General features: G+C 42.2%; 1 protein-coding gene across 1 annotated transcript; it reads left to right on the top strand.

Annotated features, from left to right (window-relative positions):
- The first annotated feature begins 6652 nt into the window (after positions 1–6652).
- On the top strand, positions 6653–16604 carry LOC102438242 (pancreatic alpha-amylase). The gene is made up of 12 exons (XM_023764108.1): positions 6653–6745; positions 6854–7028; positions 8660–8873; positions 9217–9363; positions 10303–10500; positions 10882–11112; positions 12326–12459; positions 13299–13421; positions 13517–13616; positions 14597–14715; positions 14819–14944; positions 16379–16604. The coding sequence occupies exons 3-12, from the start codon at positions 8706–8708 to the stop codon at positions 16566–16568; spliced, it is 1536 nt and encodes a 511-aa protein (XP_023619876.1). The 5' UTR covers positions 6653–6745; positions 6854–7028; positions 8660–8705; the 3' UTR covers positions 16569–16604.
- The last annotated feature ends 934 nt before the right edge of the window (positions 16605–17538 follow it).

The raw sequence follows: 17538 nt of genomic DNA, 5'->3' as shown, positions 1-17538 counted from the left end.
TTAAGCAGCTGACGTTTGTGGAAGCGAGCTGTATGGAGGCAGAGCAGTCACAAAGAGCAGGGGGGAGTCTCACCAGCATGGAAAGGTGCCAGGAGGAGAGGCCCTGCACCGAACAGCTGGGCTCTCACGCCGTGGGGAAGTGAGGAGGTCACACAAGACCTGAGAACATCTAGGACTAACATATCGAAATGGGGATTCATCTATTAAAAATGCACATCAGGCCCTAACCAGTTTGGCTCAGTGGATAGAGTGTCGGCCTGCGAACTCAAGGGTCCCAGGTTCGATTCCTGTCAGGGGCATGTACCTTGGTTGCGGGCACGTCCCCAGTAGGGACTGTTCGATGTTTCTCATCGATGTTTCTAACTCTCTATCCCTCTCCCTTCCTCTCTGTAAAAAATCAATAAAATATATTTTTAAAAAAATGTACATCAGTTAGAAATGAGAAGGGTGTGTGACAACATAAGAAGGTATTTTATTTGAAAAATTATGACAGCACCAGTATACCACTTACTGGTAGTTAATATATCAGGGTCCTTGAAAATCCTAGAATACAGAAGAAAATCTGAGCCCCAGATTATTTTATTACTTGAAACTTTTCAGAGCTTAGACAAAACTCGATACAGAGAACAGCATTATGTACTTAAGGAGGCACTGACTGCCTCACTGTGGGAGAAAAAGATCAAAGGAGAATGAGGTTGGAGTGGGCAGCGCTGTATGTATTTTTCTTTAAAAAGGATGTTTGAAGAATATTTTGGCAAAATGTTAACATTTCTTAAACCTGGGTCTTGGGACATGGGAGTCTTTCTTTTTAATTACATCTTTCTGTATGACAAATATATCACAACTAAAACGAAAATAAAGCAAAAGAGTGGCATACCTCTAAATCAGTTTCTCAGCTATTTTTTAAAATTACTCTCCCTCCCAAAGGAGCATTTTTAGACTTTTTAATCAACCTACACGAAATTTTAAAATCACAACACACTGTATGTCTGCTTGTACACCGTGTGCGTATCTGTCCTGTGATCAAAGGAAGATTTTTCTTCCTCCCTCACTGGAGAGCAAAACAATGGCTAATCGTTTGGAAGACAGGTGGTTCTGTACCATTAAACAGTAACATCATACAAAGTGTTCTTTGACCTCAGCCAAATTAAACCAGATATCAAGTAACAGAAAAACTTCAAATTCCTGGATATTAAATAATGCATTGCTAAATAACACATAGAGCAAAGCAGCATTCTTAAGGGAAATTAGAAAATAATTGAATTTGAATGAATGAAAGTACAACAAAAATTTGTGAGGTACAGCTAAAGAAGTGTTTAAAGGGAATTTGCTTATATTAGAAAAGAATAAAAACGACAGATTGATGATGTACGTTCTACTTTAAGGAACTAGAAAGTGAATAAATTAAACCCAAAGCAAGCAGGAAAAGGAAATAAGAGTAATAAGCACAAACCAATACCTTGTAAGCAGGAAATATCATTGTACTGTAAACAAAACTAGTTCTAGCCAGATTGCAAAGAAAAATAAGAAAAACAACCCCCCCCCAAAAAAAAAAATTATAAGAATATAATACTGGAATTTGAACAAATTTGTTTTTATAAATTTGACAACTTTAATGATATGGACCGATTTCTTGAAAGTGAAAAACTATCAAAGCTTACTCAAAAAGTAGGTGGCTTGAACAATCCTTTTTCTATTTTAATAAATTTACTTCCCGAAAAGAAAGCTCATGGTCTAGGTATTTTCACTAGTAAATTCTGCTAAACAGCAAATGAAAACCAACAATTCTATAGAAGCAAACACTTCCAAATTAATTTTTTCAGTCCTGCATTATCTTGATACTAAAACCAGGCAAAGTACAAGAAAACTACAATATCCCTATTTCTCATGAGTATATCAGTGGTCGGCAAACTGCGGCTCGGCAAGCCGCGGCTCGCGAGCCACATGCAGCTCTTTGGCCCCTTGAGTGTGGCTCTTCCACAAAATACCGGCTCTTGCACAAAATACTGACTTCTGCACATGGGCCATTAAGTTTCAATCGCACTGTACGTGCGTGCCCGCACGTGGTATTTTGTGGAAGAGCCACACTTTGTTGACATGATGAATTACATCTGACTTTCAGAATTTGAACTATTCTGAACTTCCCAGGATAAACTTCACTTGACCATGATGTATAATTCTATATATTGTTTGAACAACTTATTAACACTTGATTGAGGATTTATGCACCTATACCTGTGGTCCCCAGTCAGGGTACATACAAGAATCAACCAATCAGTATATATAAAAGCCTAAGTGACCAAACGACCGTTGACCGGTTGCTATGACGCACACTGACCACCAGACGCTCAATGCACAGGATCGGGCTCTCTCCTGTCTGGATCAAGCCTGCGGGGATTGAGCTGAAACTAGCTATCTGACATTTCCGAAGGGGGAGTGGATTTCAAGAGGGTGCAGGCCAAGCAGAGGGACCCTACCTGTGCATGAGTCCATGCACTGGGCCTCTAGTGAATGTATAAATAAGTGGAACAATAAATTGATGTTTCTTTTCTCTCTTTCCCTCCCCTGTCCCATCCTATCTCTAAACTCAACATTTTTTAAAAATGAAAACTTAAATAAGTGGAGAATAAATAATGTGTACATGTTTCAAAAGACTCATGATTATTGCCCAGCCAGTGTGTTAACCTATGTATGAACCAGGTTTAATTCCATGCAGAAGGCAGCCAATCAATGATTCTCTCTCATCATTGATGTTTGTATCTCTCCCTTTCCCTTCATATATATATGCCTAAGCGACCATTACGACCAAACGACCAGAACGACTGGTCAACCAGTCATTATGAAGTGCACTGACCACCAGGGGGCAGACACTCAATGCAGGAGCTGCCCCCTGGTGGTCAGTGTGCTCCCACAGGGGGAGCTTGACTCAGCCAGAAGCCGAGCTCATGGCTGGCGGGCTCTTCTATTAAAACACCGATATTAAGAAACTCAGTAAAAACACATGGTCAAACTATATGCTGTCTACAAGACTCTTAGATCCACAGACACAAATAGATTTAAAGTGAAAGGACAGAAAAAAATGTTACATGCAATTAGTAAGCAAAGAAAGCAGGGTGGCTATACAGACAAAATAGATTAAATAAAAAAGGTTGCAGCAGAAAATAAAGACAATAGGTATTAATAAAAGTTTCAACAGAGCAAACGGATGTAACAATTCTAAACATTTACACAACTTATAACAGACCATCAAAATGTATGAAGCCAAAATGAACAAAATTGAAGGGAGAAATAGATATTTCTACAATAATAGTTGGAAACATCACTACCCCACTTGGGAAAAGGGATAAAATGAGAAAATAAGGAAGGAAACGGAGGACTTAGCTTAATAAATCAACTAGATCTAACAGACAGGCACAGAACACCCTGCCCAACAACAACAGCATACTTGACGTTTTTGTCAAGTACACGTGGGACGTTTTCCAGGACAGACTATATATCAAGCTACTAATTATTCAAAGTATTTTTAATGTATTCAAAGAATTTTCAGTGGGATTAAGTTAGAATTCAATAACAAGGGAAGCTGGAAAATTCACATTCCCATTGAAATGAATGCATTCTTGAACAACCAATGCATCAGAGAGGAAATCATGTGGGAAATTAGAAAATATTTAACTGAAAACAAAAAATGTACCAAACGACGGGATGAATTGACAGTTATAATTACCTACAAATAATGAAGATCTCAAGTCAATAACCTAATTTGCAACTTAAGGAACTAGAAAATGAAGAAGTAATGAGACACAACCTTAGAAGAAGAAAGGAAATGATAAAGATCAGAGTAGAGATCAATGAAACAGAGAAAGAAGATAATAGAGACAAATCAATCAAACCAAAAGTTGACTGAAAGAAACAACAAAATTAACAAACCTTTAGCTAGATGGACAAAGAGAAAAAGACTCAAATTACTAAAATCAGAAATGAAAGTGGGGACATTGCTGCATAGTCTACAGAAATGAAAAAGAATTATAAAGAGTACTACGGCCCTGGCCGGTTTGGCTCAATGGATAGAGCGTCGGCCTGCGGACTGAAGGGTCCCAGGTTTGATTCCGGTCAGGGGCATGTGCCTTGGTTGCGGGCACGTCCCCAGTAGGAGGCGGCTGGTCGATGTTTCTCTCTCATCGATGTTTCTGGCTCTCTATCCCCCTCCCTTCCTCTCTGTGAAAAATCAATAAAATATATTTTTTTAAAAAATAAAGAGTACTATGAAGTGTTCTACACCAACAAATTAGATACCTAGATGAAATGGACATATTCCTAGAAATGCATACCCTTGACTTCCTACATCCCAAGAGAAAGCAAATGTCATATAGAATGTCTTCTGAATCAAAGAGCGTAAGGGAACTTAATGGTTGTATCAGAAAAGAATAGGTTAGTAACAAAAACGACAAATCCTCTGTGGCTTACAGTAACCACGTGTATGTCTTACGTTCATCGAAGGTCAACACGGACACTGACCCTTCATCTTAGCCACTTCACAGTTGGCCACAGAACTCCATTTTGACACAAGATTTAACAAAGAGGACAAAGAGGCCTCCAAGTCCAACATATTCCTCCTGCTTGCATTTCACTGCCAGAGCAGGTCCCAGGGACACTCCGCACGCAGCTCAACAGGACAGGAGTATATAATTCCCCTGAGGGAAGGAGCACTGAGTATGAACAAGAAAACATTCTGTGGGTGCATATGGATCAAGTCCTAACAAGGGAGTTAATTTTGTTCAGAGTGAAAATTTGAAGAAACAAAAAATAAGAGGCTAACCCTCATTCTGCGATCTTCTAAACATATTCCTGAAAGGTGAAAGTCGGGCAGGCTAAATAGCCATCTCAGGCTGTGAATAAAGAAAAATTGAATTTATTTAAGGAAAAAGGGATGGGGGATGGGACCATTGAAAGGGAAGGGCTCCACAGCTCTGAGCCAAAGGGTACTGGGTCCATGATGGCAGCAAAAACATACTTAGGACAAGGAAGGGCTCAGAAGCAACAGAGAGACGAGGCGGGCTGCTGTGGCTCACTGGGCAGTCAGAGAAAAGGGGCCTTGGACACGGGCTCAGGGGCTGAGCCCAGATGAGCTGCTGCTGCCCATTGCTCCCCTGGTTGCAAGTCTCATGGGGTCCCTTGGAGGTTAGGGGATGCGTGCCTGTGGGGGAAGGAGAGGGGGAGGGAGTGGCACAGGCTTGCTCCTTTGTCCTTGGAGTGTCTCTCTCTTGCAGGTGGAAATCTTAGGGGAGGTTCAGAGGAGGGTCTAACAGAATATTCATCAGCTTTTCAGGCACGCTCTTTCAGGGCATGGTCTCCCCTGATTGGTTGGCACCAGGGCCGGGGTCATTAGTCAATGTAGCTGTTCCTGGGGCAGCCACTGCATCCCTTGCCTGTTTTTGCTGCTTTTCTGAGCCTGGAGCTGAAATACAGCTGAGGACTAGCCGTTGTCTCTAGGGAGGAAAGGTCAGGGTCTAAACCGCATGACCAGCGATATGAAAAGTCAGGGTGTGCTAACCCCGTGGGCAGCCCCCCTCTAGGGCAGCGGTCGCCAACTGGTGGTCCGCGGACCACTGGTGTCCGTGAGGTCCAAAAGGTTAGTGCCCGCTGCTCTAGGGGAGGATAGGTTACCCTGGGGCGGTGGCGGTGGTGGTGGTGGTGGTGGTGGTGTGTTTTTTTGGGGGGGGGGGGGGGGGTTCTTGTGTTCCCAGTTTTGCCCCTTGCTAGGCATCCAGGGCTTTCTGCCCTGGTGAGTTTCTGTACCTGGCCCATCGTCCTTGCTCTGCTCATGTCTGTCTAACAGTTACTACTAGCCAAGCAAATTCCCAGATTCCAAAATACCTTCACATACAATACCCTGTGACACCCAGTGACAGGCTGATAGGACTGGGTTGCAAGCTCACTATGGAGTCACACTGTGTGGTCTCAGTAATTAAAACTGGGTACGAGCATAGCTCTCTCTTGCATTTACACACGTGAGAAATCAAAGCGATAATACACAGAAATGGCACCAGCAGCACTGGATGCGTGTTGCTAGCTGTAGTTATTTTTGAATATTTAACACATACCATGATTCCCATTTGCTAAATGAGGATCGACATGTAATGTACAGACTTCATGGTTTTCCTCCAGGCTCAGAGCCGATGGCAAAGCTTGCATTCAAAATTAGATTTCTGGTTTAGAGACTTCGTTTACATTCTAGTCACACTTATGTTACTTAACTCATTTAACACCGTAATATTCAAATCTGTCTTTAAGGGTGTTGTTTGTTTGTTTTAGCAATTTTCCCCCCAATGGGTTAATATAAACCATTCAGAAAAGAAAGGGTTGTTGAGATTGGGAGAGGCTCTGGAGAAAGAGAAAGGAAGGACAAAACGAAAGCAACCTGGCAGAGGAGTGAGGAGAGGCTGCGGGCTGGAGGAGGGGGGGACAGGGCGGGAAGCCCAGGCGCTCAGGACAGGAGACTGTGCCTGACCTGATGCCAAGTGGGGCTGAGGCTAGACCTGGAACCACGTGGGTTTGGAGAACTCAGCAGGGTCATCAGAGCCACGACTGGGAGGAGGAGGATTATGGGCAGTTTATAAAGTCTAAAATGCAGCATTTTTTCCTTAATTGAAGAGAAAAAGAGAACTGTTTGTTTTCTTAATTTTTACCGTTGATAAGAGGCTGAACGGAGGATTTGTGGGATTGCTGGCTTACAGAAGTTGATGTGGTAAGTTATTTTACAGTTTGCTTTTTTTAGTATCATGTGATCCCTTCCCCCCTTTTTCTCTTGAAATAAGTGATTCGATAGAGTTCAAAGTGTCACAATCTATTTTAGGTTTGTTGACGTCTGAAGTCTCAGTGTCCACCAGCACAAAACGTACAATTTAGAATTGAAATGCGTCCAAACCTTCACTCAAAAGGCAGCGCTCCCTGCAGAGAACTGTAGGCAAACTTGACTGTCTGCCTTCTCTTCTCTAACCTTCCCATGTGACTTACTATCCTGATCTCAGGTGCATTTTTCTTGCATTTATTTCTCATTTCTTTCGGTAGAGGGAGGGCTCCTAGGCGACAGGGTATTGTTTTAAGAAAATTGTACATGAGATTCCATGGAAAACTTAGAGGGATTGTGACTATTTTTAGAAGAGAAACCATTACCTTGACCAAGTGCTGCAGTAGTATTACTACCTAACGTTCTAGAATATTGAAAACTGGGAAAACAGAAAAAATATAAAAACACCCGGAGAGAAATACAAGTGATGAAATAACAGACATAGATGTGAGGAGGTATTTCTACTAAAATTTTTAATACTTTTATTTTATTTTTTAAAAATATATTTTATTGATTTTTTACAGAGAGGAACGGAGAGGGATAGAGAGTTAGAAACATCAATGAGAGAGAAACATCGATCAGCTGCCTCCTCCCTCACTGGGGATGTGCCCTCAGCCCACAACCAAAGTACATGCCCTTGACCGGAATCGAACCTGGGACCCTTGAGTCTGCAGGCTGACGCTCTATCCACTGAGCCAAACCGGTTAGGGCAATTTTTAATACTTTTATTAAGTTACTTGCTATAAAGATATTTATAGAGCATCTACCAGTGGTTTTCAACCTTCTGGCCCTTTAAATACAGTTCCTCATGTTGTGACACAACCATAAAATTATTTTGGTTGCTACTTCATAACTGTAATGTTGCTACTGTTATGAATCGTAATGCAAATATCTGATATGCAGGATCTGATATGCAGGATAGTCTTAGGCGACCCCTGTGAAAGGGTGGTTCGACTGCCAAAGTGTTGAGAACCGCTGATAGACTAATGACTACAAATGACAAGAGTAGATAACTTTCTGTTCTTGGTTAATGTTAATTCATGTACATGTTAAAATATGTATTTGTGTCTGAGATGTGAGACTGCTGGGGACAGGGGTAAAGAAAAAGCATATATACTCACACATTACCTGTCTAGACATGTGTTAAGCACATGATTTGATGGAGAGACGAAATGTTCTGTTTCCTTAATTCGTAGACATTCAATTTCCAAACTGTTTCTTAAATCTTAGGTGCAGAAATTTAAGTAACTGAAAAATTGGGGCTAGGGGTAACAATTTTTAAAATATATATATTTTATTTCAGAGAGGAAGGGAGATGGAGATAAACAGAAACATCAATGATGAGGGAGAATAATTGATCGGCTGCCTCCTGCACGCCCCACACTGGGGATCGAGCCTGCAACCCAGGCATGTGCCCTGACCTGGAATCCAACCTTGACCTCTTGATTCATAGGTTGATGCTTAACCACTGTGCAACACTGGCCAGGCCTAAGGCAACATTCTGACTATGAATTTAGTTGGCTCTGTTTGTTCTTTTCCTTCTATCTTTGAAGGGCTTTGGAAATAAAAATCGAATGATAAGTAAATAATACATGATTGGGGATTGCTTTTTATGTATATAAAGTGCCAGATGTTAAAAAAGGCTGATATTCCCTAATAAAGAAAACATTAAGGTTCTCAGAGGTCAGTTGGATTCATTTCCTGGACAATCTTATGCTTTATTGATAATTCCTTTCAGATTATGAGTCAACATTTTGTGCCCCGAGTATTTGCTCATGTGAACATTTACTTTGTAAACCATGCTTCTTGCAGGAATATAAATAGTGGCTGGAAAGAACGCTGACAACTTCAGAGCAAAATGAAGTTCCTGCTGTTGCTCTCAGCCCTCGGGCTCTGCTGGGCTCAGTACGCCCCCAACACCAAGCCTGGGCGCACCTCCATCGTCCACCTGTTTGAGTGGCGCTGGGCGGACATCGCCCAGGAATGTGAGCGGTACTTAGGTCCCAAAGGATTCGGAGGGGTGCAGGTGGGTCTGGCTCACAGTGTACCTCGCGGGGCTGCTGCACCTTATAGCATATGGTCTCCTCTGTGTCGGTGAAGCCCAGAAATTGTATTTCATATGCCCTCAAAGGAGTTTTGTGAGGAACATACAAAATTCAGTATTGTTAGCAACTTTAGGTTCTGTTTCTGGTATATTCTTTCTTCAGCAGGATAGCAGCAATAGGCTGTTCATCGTTTCCAGTGCTTATAGAAAAATGAAGCAGTTTATACAAAGATTGAGAAAGAATTTAAGGCCGCGGATTGTTTTCTAGACTATCCAGTGATACCAAGTAAGCCACCATTTGATAACTAAGATTGTTTCTTTGTAGATCTCTCCACCCAATGAAAATGTTATCATTAATAACCCTTCAAGACCTTGGTGGGAAAGATACCAACCAATCAGCTACAAGTTATGTACAAGATCAGGAAACGAAGATGAATTCAGAGACATGGTGACCAGATGTAACAACGTTGGCGTAAGTGAATTCGTTTTCTTTAAAATATCTATGTCAGACAATAGTGTGGTGAAGGCCTGGTGGGGGGGGGGGGGGTACGGGGTGGAGGGGGTTAATGAGGGAATATAGGGGGACATCTGTAATACTTTCAACAATAAAGATACATTTTAAAAAATAAAAAATAAATTACGTAAAAATATAATTTCTCTCTGCCCGCCCCCCATCTCTTGCTCCTTTTGAGAACATTTCCCATATTTTTTATTTTACTTTATACTTCACCTGTAACTAAAGTTTAATTGTAGCTTATATTTCATTCTTCATCATTCTTTGTATGTATGCCATTTATCTACTAAAGATTAAGTCGGGGTTTAAAGGCATCTTGCTTATAAAGCAAATATCAACCTTTAACCCTTGTGACTGTACAGATTTCCGGGGATACTTTCTCGTCAGAAATTGGAAATTCCAGTGACAATGTCTGGGTCCCTCCCACGTGGCTTGTGTCTCCATCCGTAATTCCTGAGTCTTCTTCCCCTGGGCTGTTTGATGATAAACCATCCCTCTGATGAGGAACACAGTAAGAGACAGTGTTTACCGCCCTGTCTTCAGAGGCTGAGTCGGTAGCAGAGGGCAACTCTTGGACATTTCCAAGATCTGCAATCTCTCCTCCACTTACTCCTGCCTCCCCCAGCAAAGGCTCTTTGCCTCCGTTCATAGTCACGGGAGTTTCTGGTTCTGTTCATTTCCCATGTATGTAAACACTTGGCCTTGTGGCTGGCATGCACGTAGGTCTTTGGTTCACCTGATTTCCTTGTACACTTGGTCTTCTAGGCAGGAACGTTATAACATAACTAAGAAAAAGAACTAGTCTGGAGTGTTATGAACATGCTGTCAGCTTCAGTCGATAATGTTCTAGATGGTTCCCTCCATCGATCGACCTGAAGCAGAAGCGCTGCCTTTCAGGTGCACATTTACGTGGATGCGGTGATCAACCACATGTGTGGCAACGGCGTGAGCCCGGGGACCAGCAGCACCTGTGGGAGTTTCTTCAACCCTGGCAGCCGGGACTTCCCCTCCGTCCCGTTCTCGGCCTGGGATTTCAATGACGGTAAATGCAGAACTTCAAGTGGGGACATCGAGAACTACAATGACGCTTACCAGGTAATTAGGAACTCCACCGTGATCTGAATAAAGAGCTCTCTGTCTGCCTTTCTCTGCGTACAGCTTGTTCATCTCCACTGAAGTGCTACCTTAGCTTCCTTAAGAAAACAGGGCTCCAGGTCTGATTGGACAAAAACAAAACAACTCAAAGCAATAGGTACCACACTTTCTCCAAGTTACTGATTCCTAATTAAAAAGCTCAGCCACTTCATTTCCTTCATGCTCGTTTTTACACCAGGAAGTACCTCAAAGGTATGTCCCGACCAGAGTGTCCATGTCCCCAGTGCCCAAGGTGAAGACGATGCTATAGAGATACCTATTGATGAACAAATGAGTGACTGGCCACATGGATGCTCAGTCACGAACTTTCTGCCTCCATAGGTCAGAGACTGTCGCCTGGTCGGTCTTCTTGACCTCGCCCTGGAGAAAGACTACGTGCGCTCCAAGGTGGCCGAGTACATGAACCACCTCATTGACATCGGGGTGGCCGGCTTCAGAATCGACGCCTCCAAGCACATGTGGCCCGGAGACATGAAGGCGATTCTGGACAAACTGCAGCCTCTGAACACAACCTGGTTCCCTGAGGGAAGTAAACCGTTCATTTACCAGGAGGTGCGTTGAGACATGTGTGTGCACATACAGTGTAGCCTAATTCATCAGAAAATCAGTGACATATTTCATTAAAATATAATTTCTGTACGTTAGTAACTGAATCATCCACACAGAACAGGAATCAGTTGTAGAGGACAGTGTTCTTTTTTTAAATATATATTTTTTATTGATTTCAAAGAGGAAGGGAGAGGGAGAGATATCAACATCAATGATGAGAATCACCAGTCAGCTGCCTCCTGCACGTCCCCTGCTGGGGATCAAGCCTGCAATCTGGGCATGTGCCCTGAGCGGGAATTGAACTGTGGCTTCCGGGTTCATAGGTCAACATTCAACCACTGAGCCACACCAGGCAGGCGAGGACAGTGTCTTTAACTTCGTTTTGTTCAGAGGCCCTTCTTCGTCGAACTCTCTAAGTCTTGATCACAAGGGGTTTTAAGGAAGAGCAGAGATTCCGTTTAGGCTGCAAGCACCTCTTTGTAAAGGACCGTCTCCCATCAGAGACCATCAGAGAAGACGGGTCATAGTCTGGTTGTCGTGAGCCAGGCTGCGAGAGGTTAAGGCTTGTCTGTAGCACTAGGAGCTGTGTTATTCCAGGCACATTGATTAACCTCCCTGTGCTGCAGTTTCTTCACGTGAGGAAAAGGTCATAGTGATGTCGTTGTTGTCAGGAAGTTAAGTGAGTTAGTACTTATCAGGCACTTAGAAATGCTGTTGGCCAGATAGTGATTGCTCTGTGAGGGTATTTGTTTACATGGAAGACTCCATCAAATGCGGGTTTTCACAGGACAGCAGGCCACCTTGTCTAGTCACTTTTAATATTGTAGTAAATACCGTAACAACAAAAATGAGAATCTTGGTATAAGGAGCATCATCTGGGGCATGTCAAGTAACATTGTTTAAAACCACTTTAAAAAATATTTTTATTGATTTCAAAGAGGAAGGGAGAGGGAGAGATAGAAACATCAATGATGAGAGAGAATCATTGATGGGCTACCTCCTGCATGCCCTACACTGGGGATCAAGCCCGCAACCTGGGCATGTGCCCTGACCAGGAATCCAACTGTAACCTCCTGGTTCATAGGTCAACGCCCAACCACTGAGACATGCCAGGTGGGCTAAAGCCATTTTCTGTATGACATTCACTTGTTGGTTAAAGGTATAACCTAAAATGGCATTTCCCCCTACATTTCTTCTACTTGAATAATTCTTCCAGGTAATCGATCTGGGTGGTGAGCCCATTAAGAGCAGTGACTACTTCGACAACGGCCGTGTGACAGAGTTCAAATATGGTGCCAAACTGGGCACAGTGCTGCGCAAGTGGCATGGGGAGAAGATGGCCTATCTGAGGTGAGTGGCACACGCCTGGTTCTTGGATTCACTTTACAGACTGATTACATATCACATTATGCCGATAGGAGTTATCTTCTGAAGACCTTATGTAGACCCTGGCGAGGATTCAGTTACCAACAGCAAGTATGCTCGCTCCCCAGACTCGAATGGGTCATCTTTATTGTATAGAATGTCAGTCCCAGGAAGTATGTCTAGCAAGCCATCCCCTGGGGTTTCTCATCTGTGGCTTACATGACTCTCCTAAGCCGACTGCCGGCACTGACCTGGGAAGTCCAGGTTGTTACTAGAATGGTCTGTCGGTGAGAAAGTCCCTACAATGTGGCCATGCTGTGGCATTCACGAGCCTCCTATCAAATGGTTTCACATTTTAAAATGTCTGTATTGTAAACGCAAACATGGAAACCTTCTTTTAAACCCGTTTGCCATTCTGTATGCGATGGATGTTGATCCTTCTGAAGTCCATCTCAATCATCATCCCTAAGACTTCCAAAGGGATTTTATAAATTACAGAAATACCGGTAACGCGAATGCAATACAAGTAATTTGTGCGGATATACACACATGGAATGTATTCATAGATAACAGAGCTATATCTACATAGAATGTATAAAGGGGCAGGCAAAAGTAGGTTTATGGTTGTGAGTTTATTCCCCTATTACTGATATATTAGTTGTATTATTTATTTGTATGATTTCTATATGAACAGCTGTAGCCCTACTATTGCCCACCCCTGTATATATTAACCTTACACAAAAATCCTTTCAGTGAGAGAATTTCATTATATACTGAAAGAAACACACATTAAGTTACTCTATGGTGTGTGTGTGCGCCCACAGGAACTGGGGAGAAGGCTGGGGCTTCATGCCTTCCGACAGAGCCCTCGTCTTTGTGGACAACCACGACAACCAGCGGGGACACGGCGCTGGAGGCTCATCCATCCTTACCTTCTGGGACCCCAGGTGGGAACAGAGTTCTCCATTTGGTCCCCCCCTACCTTTTAACAACACTGAAAACATTACTTTCTTTGACGATGGTATCGTTTTGTAACTTCTAGACTCTACAAAATGGGAGTGGCATTTATGCTCGCCCATCCATATGGGTTCACACGCGTCATGTCAAGCTTCCGTTGGCCAAGGTATTTTGTGAATGGAAAAGTAAGTGTTGGTGTCGTGCAACATACCTTTTTCTCAAGAAAAGGAGGGCAGCTTTGTTCTAAGTTTACCTGATGCTGTTACATTTATTGTTTATCAACTCTTTACGTGTAAGCTGACCCAGGCCTCTTTTAGCAATGGAGTGGATATTAAAACACTAAAATTCATGGTCTCTGTTGTTAAACGGTATGCAAGCTATTTCTGAAACATGAGAAACATACCTCCTTACTTCCCCCAAACACTTGAACAAAAGGATACAGTGAGTATAACTGGTACCTCTTATAAGTACCTGCTACTACCTGGCTGGTATGTGGATTACAAATGAACATGTGTAAAGAACTTAAAACAGCACCTGTTCATAACTTAAGCAATATAAATACTGGTTAAATGTTTTTAAAAAATTGTATGGAAGGCAAAAAAATATATAGTTGAATTGAGGTTAAATAGGCAAAGTACTTTATAAGAAGAAGGATCATATATGTATTAAAGAACAGAAATGTGCAGAGTATACTGGGAAAGGCAGATGAGAAAAAATTTGGTAAATTCACTCATCTGAGTAATTTTTTTAAAAAATATATTTTTATTTATTTCAGAGAAGAAGGGGGAGGGAGAGAGAGAAACATCAAGGGGGAAGGAGAATCCTTCCTGCATGCCCCTATTGGGGATCAAGCTTGCAACCCTGGCATGTGCCCTGATTGGAATCGAACTGTGACCTCCTGGTTCATAGGTTGAATGCTCAATCATTAAGCCACACCGGCCAGGCTTTAAAAAATTTTACCTTTGAAACATGGCACTAGAAAATGAGAATTCAGAGGGAAGGTGATGAGAACTTGGTGAAGGGCTGACGGCTACTGAAGGCGTTGGATTCTACATGAGGACACTCTAGAGACAAACAGGAGAGATTGGGTTTGGCATGCTGGAGAAGGAAGAGGCAACACTGATATTTAAAATCTGAGCATTTTTTATTCTTTTTGCTAATGAAGGATATTAATGATTGGGTTGGGCCACCGAATACTAATGGAGTAATTAAAGAAGTCACCATTAACCCAGACACCACCTGCGGCAACGACTGGGTCTGTGAGCATCGCTGGCGTCAAATCAGGTGGGGCCCTTATTCAGAGAGATCCTCTAATAATAAACTTGCTTAGCATTTTATGTGAAACTGTCGAAGAATGCATCGCAATCCTACTGTGTTTTGCTTTCAGGAACATGGTCATGTTCCGTAATGTGGTTGACGGTGAACTTTTTACCAACTGGTGGGATAATGGTAGCAACCAAGTAGCTTTTGGAAGAGGAAACAAAGGATTCATTATCTTTAACAATGATGACTGGTAAGTAGATATCAATCAGAAATTATACTTTATACTAACATGTTCTGGGTTTATTCTTTCCTCTTGCTGCTCATTTACTTTTTCTTTAATATCATAAAAATTCTTTAGTCAGTGGATTAAATGAACCAGAAAAAAATGATGGTTCCTATTCTTTTGATCTCTTTGATCTCCTCTTGATGAGGGCTCTCTGTTCTCAGAAGAGCGGTGTTTGTGCACCTTGTATATCAGGTGCAGGTACGAGGCACATTCTAGGCGCCCACATCCACCCATGTTAGTGTACAGGTTGTGAAATCACTAGATGAACATGTCGCTTGACCCCCTTTCATGTCAATGATGGGAGATGACTGCCTGGTACTGAAATACCTTTTTCTAGTTCTTTTTCTCAACTAGTCTTATATCTGGTTCTCTGGTCCTTTTCTTCACTTCCGGCTCTCCATGCCAATCGTTTTCAAAGCATACGTGTAACGAATATGTATCTTAGGGTCAGCGATTCACCTGAGGAGAGTTGAATTTTACACTTGAGACAAGAGCATGCCTTAGACCTTTTTGCAAGCTGCTGAAATGTCTCCGTCCAAGGGCAACTTCTATTTATGCTCAGCTCATTCCAGCCTAAATTATATTCCACGGACAAAACAAAGAATCCAGCATATCTCTTCTTGTGTCTAGTCCTTTAGTTTCTGTCTTTTGTGGATGGGAGAAGCAAAATAAATGTATGTGACAGCTTCTATTTAAAACCATATGCTCCTTCAAAGGAATGCTAGATTATTTTTATCTCCAGCCCAAATTCATTTTGGCCTCTTGAAAAAAAGAGATTTTTTGGAAAACATAATCAAATTAAAATTTTTAAAAGTAATTTGTATTTCTTTAAGTTCAGATGAGGACATATTTTAAATATTTGTGTACCACAGGAAGCACTTTTTCAAAATATATATTTTGGTTGATTTCAGAGAGGAAGGGAGAGGGAGAGAGAGAGAGAGAAATATCAATGGTGAGAGAGAATTATTGATCTGCCTCCTCACACACCCCTTACTGGAGATTGAGCCCGAAACGGGGCATGTGCCCTGACCAGGAATCAAATCTTGATCTCCTGGTTCATAGGTCGATGCTCAACCACTGAGTCACACCGGCCGGGCACCTCAGGAAGTACTCTTACCTGAGGGGGCCTGTACAACTCAAATCCTCACCGACAGTCCTCACCCGTCATGTTTGGTGGTATTCCCTGTTGACCAGGAAGTTGCTCCGTCTCCTAGAGGATTACTCTGTCCCTGAGAAAACTCATCGCACGGAGAGGTCTCTGTGTTGGAGTCTCTTCTCCCTGAGACCTGACTGTGTGGTGTCCGTGGTATGAAGGGCGGCTGCTCATTTCAGAGGTCATCTGTGTCCTTGCTTTTCATTGTGTTGAACTCAAGTGAAATCTTCACGTTTCTGTCACAGGCCATTGTCTTCCTATTTGCAAACCGGTCTTCCTGCTGGCACCTACTGCGATGTCATTTCTGGAGATAAAATTGGTGACAAGTGTACAGGAATCAAAATCTACGTCTCTGCTGACGGCAAAGCTCACTTCTCTATCAGTAACAATGCCGAAGATCCATTTATTGCAATCCATGCGGAATCTAAATTATAAGATTTGAATTAAATACATATAACCCCAGAGAAATAACCACGTGTATTTCTTTTTTTGTATATATATAAATTCTTGTCACTCATTAATTTTTTTTGTAAAAGCTGTAATAAGTAACCAACTTGAAATCTAAGAAAAGCATAAACATTCACATAATTATACAATTATAAGATAATTACAATCCACAGTTTTATTTTAGAAGACTCACATTAGCCTATTTATCAGGGTTGGGGGTCTAGGTGAAAATGGTAAAGGGATTACCCCCCCCCCCCCAAAAAAAAACACACACAACAAAAAACCCAAAAACTCATAGACTCAGACAACAGTATGTGATTACCAGAGAGAAAGGAGAAAGGGCGGTATAGTAGAGGGTAAAGGGATATAAATGGTGATGGAAGGAGACTTGACTTTGGGTGGTGAACACACAATTCAATATACAGATGGTGTATTGTAGAAGTGTACACCTAAAACCTATATAATTTTATTAACCAACTACAGGCCCGGTGCACGAGATTCATGCAGAGGGGTGGGGGGTGGGAGTCCCTCAGCCAGGCTGTGCCCTCTCGCAGTCCAGGACCTCTCCTTCTACCATTCTACCACTTGAGTTAGTAACACCACGCCATTCCAGTTTTATCCTTCTGAGGATTGTTTCATAGATGGTTTTCCTCTTCTGCTCTAACAGTCTTTTCCATTTTGCTAGATTCAGTCCCTTCATATGACACGTAGTAGAGTCTTCCAGACAAAAGATTCACAACTCCCATTTACTTGCTCCCCTTCCTAGTCATTTTTTGGGGTTTGTTTTCATCACAAAGTGACGTTTCAGTGGTTTTAACCAGTCATTTTTCATCTCTTGACTGTCCAGTTTCTAGTATCATCACTTTATTGCATCTTCTCTCATCAACATCATCAAAAACATTTATGTGACGAATCCAATGTACGTCTCTACCATTGTCTTGTCTCACTTCGCACCAGC

This window comes from Myotis lucifugus, unplaced genomic scaffold (genome assembly GCF_000147115.1).
Source record: "Myotis lucifugus unplaced genomic scaffold, Myoluc2.0 scaffold_317, whole genome shotgun sequence".
Classification (NCBI taxonomy): domain Eukaryota; kingdom Metazoa; phylum Chordata; class Mammalia; order Chiroptera; family Vespertilionidae; genus Myotis; species Myotis lucifugus.
This window is presented reverse-complemented; position numbering and strand designations above follow the sequence as displayed.